Raw genomic sequence first — 13,967 nt, forward strand, 5'->3', positions numbered from 1 at the left:
CAAAGTGTTATAAACGTAACTTTTCACTGGCTATGGTAACACCTGAACTTAAGTTGTTTCAAAGTCTACCAATGTCCACTTTTCGGCATTAGCAGTGTTGTTTTCACCCACCAACCCTGTATCTGAAGCTCTATCATATTACTTCCATAAAATGACTGGGTAACTAGAGCACAGACTAAAACAGTCTGTTCAGGTTTGCAGAACCTGAAAAGAAGGGACGCTGCCTGTTAAAATATCTCTGGTATTTAATGGAATATTGTTTAAAGAACTTAACACTATCCAAGATAAAAATTCTTAAGGCAAGAATCAATAAAACACAGGCAAGAGCAGAGTTCACCGATGACTCAGAATTTATGAAAGCTATTATACTTCCCACTTTTGGAACTCAACACCTAAAAAGTCCCTTTGGGACAGCATATCAAACTTTTCGTGGATAATTCTCTTTTTTTCTGGGGTCAACAAATAAGGACTGTGACTTGATCCTGAAGAATGATTTTTAATTTGTAAAGAGAAAAAAAAATACATATAATGGGAAGACAAAATAGTAACAACTCCCCTCCTACTTGGAGCAGCATTAACAACTTTAAGCGTTGTTAAGTACACTTACATTTTAAAGATTTAGAATTCCAGGCTAGAGAGATGACTCAGAGGTTAAGAGCATTGGCTGCTCTTCCAAACATCATGAGTTCGGTTCCCAGCAACCACAGGTGGCTCACAACCATCTATGATTGGATCTAGTGTCCTCTTCTGGTGTGCAAGCCTACATGCAGACAGAACACTGTATACATAATAAATAAATAAATAAATAAATCTTTCAAAAAAAATAGAATTCCATAAATTCTCAACTACTGTGCCACTATCAATTTCAAAAATACACTTATTGATAAAATTATAATGCTCATCCAAAGAATCCTCAACTTATTAGGATATATACATATCACAAAATAAATGCTTAAATACATACATGAAATCTGAAATCCCCCCTCAGCATGGAACAAAGATCCTCTGCTACATCAGACATGCAGGGATGCAATGTAGCAACCAATCTTGCATAAAATGGTAGCAAATCCAACCTGCAAAAGTTATATGTGATATGTGTAAAAAGAAAGACATACCAGAAATAGTTCATTTTAAAACTTAAAACTTTCTCAGATTTACTCACATAGTAAATAATTTTCAAAAAGCTAATCATTCAGACATGTCAATTTATTGCCATTATGGAGCTTCTGAATATTCAGTAAGCCTTGTAAAAGTGTATTAATAACCTGGCATTTTTTAGTCTATATTTTGGCCAGGTATATAATTTTCATATATGAAATGCTATGTGAAAAAAAATGCATTCTGAAATGGCTTAAATTTTTAATTACATAATTACTCAGTAACAGAATATTTACAAATCTAAAGGCAACTTAAATATGGCAAGTCATAATTCTTTCAAAAAAATAAATTCCTTCACTTATCCAGAAGTAAGTCATTTGGAAATACCAATTTCTGAAGAAAGCAAACAAGAACCAAAAAGTACCTAAGTTATTAACATAGTATCAAATGATGCAAATAAACTCTGTTCATCACAAAACCCATGCAGACCCTCACATAAGATCTCACTCTGGCCAGTGGCAGTATGTGGCACTCATGATGTCACCTCACTCCACTGACAGAGCACTCTTTCCTATCAAATGTGGACGCAGCTCCAGAATCCTGCTTATTTAATCCAATACTCCAGGCAATCACTGCTAACTGGAATCAACACACACACTACAACTTATTTTCCATTCCCATCACAGCCATTATCTTACACGACTTGATTATTTAGCTATTCAACACTCAGCAGATCACACAGGCTGGAGACGAGAAATGGTTACACCTGCAGCAGTAGAACCACCAGGGCAGAGGCAGGGAAGCTAAACCCCACAGAGTATTTGAAACCATGACGACAGCTGGAAGCTCTTAGAAGACAAAGAAGTAACCCTACAGTTCCTAATTAACTATATCCAAACATATCCCTGCATTACTAACTAGTGTAGGAAAATAGGTCATTACTACTAAAAGGATACCTGTCATAGCAGGCTTGGAATTAGAATTAGACTTGGAATTAGAATTAGATTGATGCTGAGACAAGGAGGGTAAAGGAGATAAGGGGTTAGGGGAAGAAAAGGTAAATTCATGGCTAAAATCTTAAAAACTTGGTTTTCTTCTTTGACTTCTATAACTTCTTTTAAAAGTTTTAACATTTTCTTTTTTATTTTTTGGATTTTTGAGACAGGGTTTCTCCGTAGCTTTTGGAGCCTGTCCTGGAACTAGCTCTAGTAGACCAGGCTGGCCTCAAACTCACAGAGATCCGCCTGCCTCTGCCTCCCGAGTGCTGGGATTAAAGGCGTGCGCCACCACCGCCCAGCCAAGATTTTCTTTTTAAACAAAACCTTTTCATGAGTGATTGAATGTCCCTTAGCATCAAAATTTCTACCATTATAAAAAGGAAAGAAGACTGACTATTCTTAAGTTGAGCAAATATTTTTTATAAATGCAAACACCAAAACTTGAAAGTCAGAGAGATGGCTTAGTGGGTTAATAAGGTAGCTGCTGCCAAACCAGGGGACCCGAACCAACCTACGGGACCCACAAAGTGGAAGGAAGGAACCAACTTCTCCATGCTGTTCTCCAGCCTTCACACACTACTGCACATTTAAATGAGTGTTGTACTTTTTTTGTTTTGTTTTGGAGACAGAGTTACTCTGTTTAACTTTAGAGCCTGGCCGGGAATTCACTCTGTAGACCAGGTTGGTCTTGAACTCTCAGAGATCCACCTGCCTCTGCCTGCCAAGTGCTGGGAATAAAGATGTGTGCCACCACCACCTGGCGCTAATTTAAATTTTTACAAAAGATTTATTTATGTATTATGTTTATAGTGTTCTGCTTGCATGTATGCCTGCAGTCCAAAAGAGGGCACCATATGGATCTCTCCAGTCCTAGTTTAAATGATTTTAAAGAAAACTTAAAAGTTAAAAAAAATTACTAATGTAGTAGAAATAGTCCCAATCCTAATATATATACATATATTATTCAACGTGTTAATAATAATCTATGAAATGGTTATTATAGTCAGCACTTCAGAAATAACAAGACAGATGGAAAAGATTGTGTTTGCTATCTACTCATATCTTAAATTTTAAAAATCATATTTTTTTTTTTTGAGACAGGGTTTCTCTGTATAGTCCTGGCTGTCCTGGAACTCACTCTGTAGACTAGGCTGGCCTCGAACTCAGAGATTCATCTGCCTCTGCCTCCCAAGTGCTCATTGCCCAGGTTAAAAAAAAAAAAATCCTTATTTTTAAAAGCAAGATTTAAAAGTGTTTTGAACTCTAACATTTAAAAAATAAAACTTTAGATATTTATTTAAAACATTTTTAAAGGTTTATCTGTTGAAAGTTATACAACTAATATATAAAATGGACATGATTTGGGCCACATTACTCCTGTAAGATTTCCTGGGTATTGCTAGTGTTTTTAAATAAAAGAAAAAAATCCTGGAGGGCTGGAGAGATCACTCTGTAGTTAAGAGTGCTTACTCTTCTTGCAAAAGACCCAGGTTTGATTCCTAGCACCCACATAGTGGTTCACAATCATCTGTAACTCTAGTTCCAATGGATCTAACTCTCCCTTCTGACTTCCAAAGGCTCATGCACAGAAAGTCTACACACACACACATACACACACAAACACACACACATACACACTCCATTTCTCAGAACTCCTATAGAATGGATAGTTTATACTAAATTTTACAGTGCTGTATATTCAGTTCTGTGTCCATCCATTACTCTACAAAATAAATTCTTACACTGTATGTAAGATAGTAAATTACGCTGGGTGATGGTGGCGCACGCCTTTAATCCCAGCACTTGGGAGGTGAAGGCACAGGCAGGCAGATCTCTGTAAGTTCAAGACCAGCCTGGTCTACAAGAGCTAATTCCAGGACAGGCTCCAAAGCTACAGAGAAACCCTGTCTCAAAAAAAAAAAAAAAAAAAAGAAAAGAAAAGAAGAAAGTTACTTGCTCACTGCCAATTATGGTAACTGTAGTGTACATTAGTCAACTGTTACATGCTGTTATCTTATTGAAAGCAGACTTCTACCCCAGATTCAAGCAGGTTTACTTCAAGTATCCTCCAAAACTCTCTGTTGTGAGGCAGGCTGCCCCTCTTGGCTCAATAATAGGGAGAGGAAAAACACCAGGCAGCAAAGTACATTAAAACATTGTCCCCTGAGAACAGATAGAACAAATATTATTTCTAATAGAGGTTACAATTCTGTATCCCATATTATAAAAAACGTTTGCAGTAGGCCAGGAGTGATGGTGGCACAGGCCTTTAATCGAAGCACTTAGGAGGCAGAGACAGGCAGATCTCAGACACTTGGGAGGCAGCAGATCTGAGTATGCACAGTAAAACCCTGACTCCAAACAAACCAAAAGCTTGTAGTGAGAACAGCAGCTATAAACTGAGCAATGGGAAACTTATCCAAGGAAGTGACAATTTAATAGGAAACTCCAAATAACTGCCAGTTTCTCCTATTCGTTCCCAACGTGATGACATTATCCGTTGCTATTTGATCTTTTACTTAAAAGCCTTATCTAAGGGAATAGTCTGCTCCATCTGAGACTCTTCATCAGGAACTGACTGCCTCTGCTGGACTTCTCTGGTAATTCTGCTAAATGTTTGTAGGCCTCAACATGATGTGGCCTTTGTTTACTCTTTCAGTGAGGCTACTCCAGGTGTCTCTGCCTGATTTGATGACATTTTGCTATTTATCTGCTATTTCTACAAATCTACCACTTGCTAGTCATTCTTTTATTTTGTCTTATAAACTTATTGAAAATAGAAAGAAAATAAATCATTCTCAGGATGACACAACACTTAAGAATGCTCTGTCCTTCCTTCCTAAGAATAAATACAAGCCTAAAAGGGCTAAAATGAAAAACATAACATCAACCATTTTTAAGTTATTGTGAGGTTAGTTTTTCTGTTTTCTTTTTGGTTTGGTTTTGGTTTTTCAAAACAGGGTTTCTCTGTAGCTTTGGAGCCTGTCCTGGAACTTTGTCTCATAGACTAGGCTGGATGAACTCACAGAGATCCACCTGCCTCTGCCTCCGGAGTGCTGGGACTAAGTCGTATTGTTTGTGTTTTTTTGAGACAAGAGTTTCTCTGTGTAACAGTACTGACTATCCTGAAACTTGCTTTGTAGACCGTGCTGGCCTCAAACTCAGAACAATCTGCCTTCCTCTCCCTCCCAAGTGCTGGGATTAAAGGTGTGCGCCACCACTGCCTGGCAAAAAGATATTTTAATTAATTTATAGATCACATTCCCTTTTTTCCCTTTCTCTCCCCTCCCTCCTTCCCTCTGTCCTTTTTCCTCCCTCTCTCATTCGTCCACAACAGGGATTTGAATCTAGGACCTCATTCATACTGGGCAAACAACCTGCCTTTACCTTACGTCTTGAGACAAGGTCTTAATAAGTTGCTAGGCCTGTCCAAACTCTCTCACAGCCAGGTGGACCCTGAAGTTGAGATTCTTTTGCTTCATTCAGTTTCTGGAATATTGAGGATTGTAGCCCCATGCCACTAAGCCTGGCAAAAAATATATTTCTGCATTGCAATACAATGCAATACAATCTAAAAGTGAGACGGCATCTAGTAGTCACGAGCACAGCCCATCTCAGAGTTCTTGTAATTTAAATCTTCTAAAAAGTACATGGGAAATAACTTGGATCCTTCTTTTCAAAGCCAAATTCTATAATCTTCTGATAGTGGTAATTACTTTTAACTGTTAATAGTGAATGACTTAAAAACAACTCTTTTTCCAGGTGGTGGCAACACACACCTTTAATCCCAGAGTCAGGCGGATCTCTGTGAGTTCGGGACCAGCACGGTCTAAAGAGGGAGTCCCAGTACAGCCAAAGCTACAGAGAGAAACCGTGTCTCAAAAAACTGAAACTAAAACCAAAACCACAAAACAAACAAAAACAAAAAACTGGAGGGGGCTCAGAGTTGCAGAGAATTTTCTTAGCCTGTGTAAGACCCCAGATTTGATTCCCAACACTACAAAGCAACAACAACAAAAATCTCAGCATGGGAAATAGTAAAGTAGGGGTTGACAAGATGACTTAGTGGAAAAAAGGAACTTGTCACCAAGTCTGACAACTTAGGTTTGATCCCAGGGACCCAGGTAGAAAAAGGCACAAAACTCTCAGAACCTGGTCCTATACCTTCACACATATGCTGTGATGCTGTGGTCTACCTGGATCTCACACACACACACACACACACACACACACACACACACACACTTACAAAATAATACTAAAGTAGAATATGATTCAAAAATTGCAAAATATAATAAAGACTGGGATCATTTTCTCTGAAATCCAGAACCAAGTAACTGTTCAGTTTTCTTTTATAGTCCTGACATTCTAAATAAAACAGTGCCACCAAGTGGTATAACATACCAATAGAAAAAGCAAAACCAAACCAAACCAAAATCTCTGATTCTTTAAGTTTTAAATTTAATGAGGAAGGAAATCTAATTTGAAAATCTCACAAAAAATATCAAAAAGCCAGCTGGACCTTTAATCCCAGCACTTGTTAGGCAGAGGCAAGTGGATCTCTAGTCTACACAGTTGGTTCGAGAACAGACAGGACTACAGAAAAAGCCTATCAAACTAGACAAAACAAAACACCTCCTCCAGAATCAGGTGTAAATCTTAAATGTGAAGAGCACTGTGTTTACATCACTGAGGATATTCTTCACATCTACCTCTTAATACTTATAACTCTATGTGAACTTAAAGTCATTAAAAGAAACACAGTACGGCAGTAATTAAAACAAGGAAAAAGATTTTTAAAGTACTTTCCCAGATTTTAACTTTAAACTCAAAATCTAGCTTAGGTAAATGGCCTTTAGAATGATGAAAATTTTGCATAACCTAATCTGGGTGGTACACACAGTATATTTAAAGATTAAATATTTCATGTAAAGTTTCAATTCCTTCTATGTGTTGTGGCTATTACAAATTAACTATAAAATGATATACAAATGTCTAAGAAAATTTATAGGCTTCATTTCTGAGGAGTCCTTCAAATTAATAAATTAACAGATAAAACAACAGCCTTTAGACACGCTTTCACTAACATCTGACAAACAAAACTGAAAGTTAAATCCTGTTTCAGCTCACACCTTTAATAATTGTAATGACAGAGAGTGGTGGTGCATGCCTTTAATTCCAGCACTCACCACCCTGGTCTACAGAGCTAGTAGAAACCCTGTGTAGAAAAACAAAACAAAAGACAAAAAGAAAAGAAAAAGAAAGAAAGGAATTGCAAAAGATGGGGCATTGTTGACACACGCCTTTAATTCCAGCACTTGGGAAGCAGAGGCAGACAGATCTGAGTTCAAGGCCAGCCTGATCTACAAATTGTAAGAAATGAACTATATCAAACTTAAAATCTTTTGGTCTTACACATTACACCAAGAAAATACAAAGACAATTCAGAAAACAATAACAATACTCCAAGCTGTAAACTAAGCATCTGAGGAGGGGAAGGTACTCAGAATACCTTTCAAGTGAGTTCAAGCCAACTATCTATGATCCAGATAGCTCAAAGAGTAACTTTTTACCCCCAACACTTCTTAGCCCAGAACAGTATATATAACCTGTTTATACTAAACTCTACTCTCTTGTGTTCTTCTCTCCTCCTTCCCTCCTCTCATCTACCCACCTTTGAGGGCTACCAATTAGTTATCTTTCTTATTTAAGGGATAAAGAAAAGTTTCTGAATTAATGGGAATGAAGAGACTGAAGATAAAATGACAGGAGACTGTTGGGTGATTTTAATTCTAGCAACACTAGGGACCAAAACATCTTCTTCAGAGACAAGCCAAATTGTACAAGTATCATAAAAAGATGCAGAATTCCTAGAAAACATTAAGTCACCATATTACAAAACAACAGAATAGCTACAGCCACACTCAAAGGCCAAGACATATATGAAATTAACAAAAAAGAAACAAATGAAATAACCCCAAAGAAGGGAATGAGTAAAAATAAGTCAAAATTATTAATAGTAAAATAGGATTAATGATAAATCTAAAAGTTTTGGTAGGAAAAACAAAGCAAAACCGAAAAGATACTAGTTAATGTAAATAAGAAGAGAAAAAGGAAGTGCAAATATAGCTGTCAGTAACAGAAAAAAAGCTGAAAAGCCCAAAATGGTTAAATATGGGACACTCATGAAGCCTTATAAAAAACAACAAGGGAGACCTTTTCATACCGATGAAAGATATATACATAAGAGGTAGCTGTCTGTGTAAAAAGGAAGAAGACTCTAAACTTCTATTTTCTTGTACATGAAAAAGAAACCTGAGAAAGATATATCTGAGAATAAAGACAATGGTTTTCCACTAGCAGACATGAAAGCTGAGTAAATAGGGAGATGAGGGATTCTTTTTACTACTAAAAGATGTCTTAGACTTCTGGTATTGAGAACACAAGGTGTGTGTGTGTGTGTGTGTGTGTGTAGTTTTTTTGAGACAAGGTTTCTCTGTGTGACAGCCTTGGCTGTCCTGGAGTTTGCCTTGTAAACTAGGCTGACCTCGAACTCACAGATCCTCCTGCCTCTCTGCCTCTGCCTCTGCCATGCTGATTATTTCCACAGTTTAGTTACAGTACAGTCAGCAAGCCAACAATTGTAATATGATGCACTTGATTTCTTCCTTAAAGAACACCGCATTTACTTTATGCAAAGGAACAAAGGACAGCTGTTCAGCAAGACAGCTACTGTGATATGACTTAAAGTTGAGTCATCATTCCCAATAAAACACAAAGGAGTCCCACACAGTAGAAAGCATTCTACTCTGAAATGGAGAAAACAAAGGTATTCCACTTGGTCACTCTATACATACAGAGATTTTAAAAGAGAATAAAAGAGAATTAATATTGAGCCTGTTTATTTTTTTTTTGTTGTTGTTGTTTATTTGTTTGATTTTTGGAGACAGGGTTTCTCTGTGTTGCTTTGGAGCCAGTCTTGGAACTAGCTCTTGTAGACCATGCTGGCCTCGAACTCACAGAAATCCACCTACCTCTGCCCCTGAGTGCTGGGATTAAAGGCGTGCGCTGCCACCACCTGGCGCATAAACTATACCCAAACCCTCTCAAAAAAAAAAAAAAATAGTTGAATCTGGTCTGGAGAGATGGCTCAGTGGTTGAGAGCACTGGCTGCTCTTCCAAAGGTCCTGAGTTCAATTCCCAGCAACCAACCTTCAGGCCTGCAGGCATATGTGCAGGCAGAATACTATATACATAGTAAATAAACAAATCTTTAAAAAAAAAAGGTTGAATCTATAAACTTCATTTTAAAAAGGAGAGAGAGCATTAAAACTAAACAAGTCACATAATCTTTATCAACTTCTGCATATCAAACATTGTGTTAAGTACTAGGGATAACAGCAAATATGACTACCTTCCTGCAGTTTACTGTATACAAAACAAAGGGATTTTGCTATGGTTTGAAACCATGATCTTTCTAGTCTCTATACACAGACTGCTACTATCAGAAACACTTTAGATTTGTTTTCCTCACCCATCCTTCGTATGCCTATTAAAAAAACAACCCTTGGATTCATATAGTCTTCTCTAGTTGCCCTAGACTAAATCTCCAAATTCCACTTGCTCTGTATTTCAAAGTATGTCATGTTTTTCTTTCTCTTCTTGATAATGGAACTTGGAATTATTAACCTGTTTTCTCTCCAAATATTAAGCTATACATAAATACAAAAACAAAATCAACCTGTTGTATCTTCTGGAATAATCACAGCATACAGCTGACCATTATTTAGTGATTAGATTTTAGGACATACTTTCATCTTTCAATGTTTAAGTAACCAACTCAAATTATCATATCAAACATTTACGGTAATAATAGACATCTACTTCTCAGGGTTTTAAGATGTTACATAATTTTAAGAAAATTGAGACAGGAGCTCATCTCTCTTACGTTGGCCTGGAACACTGTATTTATCTGAGGATGATCCTGAACTTCTGCTCTTCCAGGCTGTATCTCCCAAGGGCTGGGCTTACAAGTTTGTACCACCATGCCCAGTTTAAATGCATCCTTTTTCTTTCACATTTTTTTTTCTTTCCTCTAAACCAGTAATTCTCAACCTTCCTAATGCTGTGACCCTTTAACACAGTTCTTCATAGTATGGTGACCCCTCCCCCAACCATAAAATTATTTTTGTTGCCACTACATAACTGTAATTTTGCTACTGCTATGAATTGTAATGCAAATATCTGTTTTCCAGTGGTCTTAGGCAACTCTTGTAAATGGGATGTTCAACCCCCAAAAGGGTCAAGGACCACAGACTGAGAACCACTGCTCTAAACTTGTAAAATCCTACTATTTTCAAGTCTGTGTATCTAGCAGAATGGAACTATTACAACCTTCTACTCATGAGTTATACAGATAAATTTAGTTCTAAAAGAACTTGGTGAAGTGCCTACTGCACAAACACGAGTTTCACCCTCAGCCCTCATATAAACAAGGGAGTGAGTACTTTGGCATGCACCTATAATCCCAGCACTAAGGAGGAAGGAGATAGCAGGATTTGGGAACTCACTAGTCAGTCACCCTTGTAGAATCTGAGCTCAGGATTGAGTGAGAAACCCTATCTAGAAAGAGAGAGAAAGAGAAAGAGAGAGAGAGAGAGAGAGAGAGAGAGAGAAGGAGGAGGAGGAGGAGGAGGAGGAGGAGGAAGAGGAGAATCAATTTATTATGCAAACTGATTTATTGTTATAAAATAAGAATAGATAATTTTTGATACATGTCTTTATTTGAATGAAAAAACATAAAAGTAAAACATTCCTTGATAATGTAAAAATCACTGAAAAAAAAATTAGGCCAAATGGGCTAGCAAGACAACTTCATAGCACCTGCCAACAAGTCTGATAATCTGAGTTCAAACCCAGGACCTACATAGAAGGAGAAAACCAACTCTCTTTGATTGTCTACTACCACATGCACACTGTACCAAGCATGTGCATGCGCCTACATAACCAAACACAAAATAGATCCATAAAATGTATATGTGTATATATACACAGATATATAATCTATATGCATATATAATACAAGATATTGGAGGAAAAACTGCTGAATTTTCATCAATTAAAGGTGTATATATTATCCCTATCATCAATATAAAAACAGAACAGACTAAAGCCTTAATGTTGACAGCATTTTTCTCTTGTACATAAGTTAATGGTACACATTAATTGGTAGCACCTTAAATTTGATAAAGTATACAATTTCATATTTTTAATATATTTATTTTTATTTTATATGCATTGGTGTTTTGTCTGAATGTATGTCTGTGTGAGGGTGTCAGAAACCCTAAAACTGGAATTACAGACAGTCCTGGGCCATCCTGTGGGTGCTGAGGATTGAACCTATGTCTTCTTGAAGAGCAACTAGTGCTCTTAACCACTGACCCACCCATCTTTCCAGCCCTTGCCCCTCATTTAATATATAATAATATAATGGATAAATCAATATAAAGTCATCTTTCTAAAGTATATTATTAATCACTATCTCACTGTACTAGTATTCCTTACTCCTCCACCTATTAAAATAAAAAAAATATGCTCAAATTAACAGTGCTGAGAAAAGAAAAAGAAAAAGAAGGGCGAGAGAGTTGCCTCAGAGGCTAAAAGCACTGGCTATTCTTTCAGACGATCTGGGGTTGATTACTAGCACCCATCCATGACAGCTCACCACCATCTCTAACTCCAGTTCCAGGGAATCCAATACCTCTTCTATGTCTATGGGTACCAGGCATACAGATGGCACAGACATTCATGCAAGCAGAATACCCATAACCCATAACAAAAGAAAGTAAATAATTTTTAAGATAAAGGAAAAGGCTAAGTAAGGATTTGGTTTCACTGAGAAATTTTAGCAGTACTAGAGTAACCCTAGTCTCTATGTATCAATGTATCATAAAATCTTCAATAAAATCCTTATCTTTGGAGGCAAGAAACAATCTTAGTTACATTGTAAACTAAGTAGTTAATCATGGTAGTTAACAAACTTCTTTAGATTAATTTACTCTATTTAACATGCATGGGTATTTTGCCTACATGTGTGCCTGCCTAGTGCCCACCAATGTCATGGCAGAGTCAAGCATTAGATTAAATCCCCTGGAACTGGTGTTTCATTTATAAACCACGATGTCGGTGCAGGGAATCAGACCTTGATTCTCCTGGAGAACAAGTCCTTCTAACCACTGAATCATCTCTAGCCCCAACACACTTCTTAACCAGAAACAGTGGTCACACCCATAAACCTTCTGTTCAGAAGTTTAAAGCAGGAGAAGCTCAAATTTGAAGTAGACTGGATCATATAAGAGTTCCAGACCAGCATCAATAAGATCTTGTCTCATAAGAGAAAAAAAAAAAGAAAATCTAGTAACAGAAATGGACCTCCTTTAGATCTAGGTAAATGGTCTGAAAAGATCTGAAGGATATAGATAGATTTTCATTTAGCTGACAGAGCATCAAAATTCTGTGTTATGTAATTGGGTATCTTGAGTTACCACTATCATTACTGTAGCCTTCAATTTTACTGAGTGAAATCTCTAGGCAGATTTATCTCTTCCCTAACATTAAAATTCAAACAACTTGAAAATTTCCATTTAAGCTTAAGAATTAAATATACTAAATTACTCTCATATCTATATATCAAAATATAAATCCTTCTCAAAAAACCTATATAATAAACTAACCAACTGCTTCTAGCATTACTGGGTTTATTATTTAGGGTTTGTTTTTTGTTTTGCTTGTTTCTGTTTTAAGAGAGGACCTCTCTACATAGCCCTGGCTTCCTGGAATTCACTACATAGACCAGGCTATTGTTAAACTGAACTTCCTGCCTCTGCCTCCTCACAGAGGTTTGCCTGCCTCTGTCAAATAATTTTTGCTGAAATCAAAGGTGTATACCACCACACCTGGTTTGTTTCATTTTGGGGGTTTTGTTTTAAGACAGGATCATACTATGTAGCCTTGATTGGCGTGCAGCACACTATACAGACAAGGATGGCCATGAACTCATAGAGACCTACCTGCTTCAGCCTTAGTGTGCTAGGATTAAAGGCATAAACTGCCAATCCCAGCCTGTTTTGTTTTTTGAGCCTCAATTGCATAGTTTAGGCTGTCCTCAAATACTAGATCCATGTGCTTCAGCCTCCTCCTGAGTGCTGGAATTACATTATACAGCACCATATGCACCAAGTTATTCTTATTATTAAATATTTTCTCTTAAAGTAGCATGTAGAAGAAAGCAAAACAAGACAAAAATTAATAAAAGTCCTAGGAACATGCTAATAATAATAGCACCTACTGAACGAAGAAAACTAAGTCAAGTGATCATTTTAAAGAAATAGTAAGAATGTTTGATCTTACAACTATCAACAAATTTCTGTTCCAAATACTGACCTTTGTCTAGGAACTATGAAGAGGGCTCGTACCAACTTCTTCCTATTTGCCTTTGTGTTCATGTTCATGCAAAAATCCATAGCTGCCTAAAGGAAAAAGAACATTTTTATTTTGTATATATAAAAAAATCCTTAGCATAGCTACTAAAAGTAAAAACCCTAAGCCAATGTTTTAATTGTTCTTAAACATCCCAAAAATAGTCTTTAAGACATTAGGTATTATAAACAATAAGCACATCCCAAACTACAAGATCATAAAGCCCTAAAGTCCTTTCTTTCTACAAGTCTAAAAATAAATATCTCCTAGCCGGGTAGTGATGGTGCACGCCTTTAATCCCAGCACTTGGGAGGCAGAGGCAAATGGATCTCTGTGAGATCAGGGCCAGCCTGGTCTATAAAAGCTAGTTCCAGCCGGGCCGTGGTGGCGCAC

The 13,967-nt window shown here is 37.0% G+C and overlaps 1 protein-coding gene across 7 annotated transcripts in view; it reads right to left on the minus strand.

The window, feature by feature from the left end:
* Upf2 (UPF2 regulator of nonsense mediated mRNA decay) overlaps positions 1 to 13,967 on the minus strand; it is a 101,034-nt gene that overhangs the window by 53,404 nt on the left and 33,663 nt on the right. For all 7 annotated transcript variants that reach the window (XM_041630763.1, XM_041630764.1, XM_041630760.1 and 4 more), the window contains exons 8-9: positions 13,539 to 13,624; positions 965 to 1,073 (exon numbers count right to left, since the gene is read on the minus strand). In XM_041630763.1, the coding sequence (XP_041486697.1) occupies positions 965 to 1,073; positions 13,539 to 13,624 (195 nt within the window). The remainder of the gene's footprint in view (positions 1 to 964; positions 1,074 to 13,538; positions 13,625 to 13,967) is intronic.

This window comes from Microtus oregoni, unplaced genomic scaffold, assembly GCF_018167655.1.
Source record: "Microtus oregoni isolate MIOR12 unplaced genomic scaffold, Mior012 000035F_ref0000213, whole genome shotgun sequence".
NCBI classification, from domain to species: Eukaryota; Metazoa; Chordata; class Mammalia; order Rodentia; family Cricetidae; genus Microtus; species Microtus oregoni.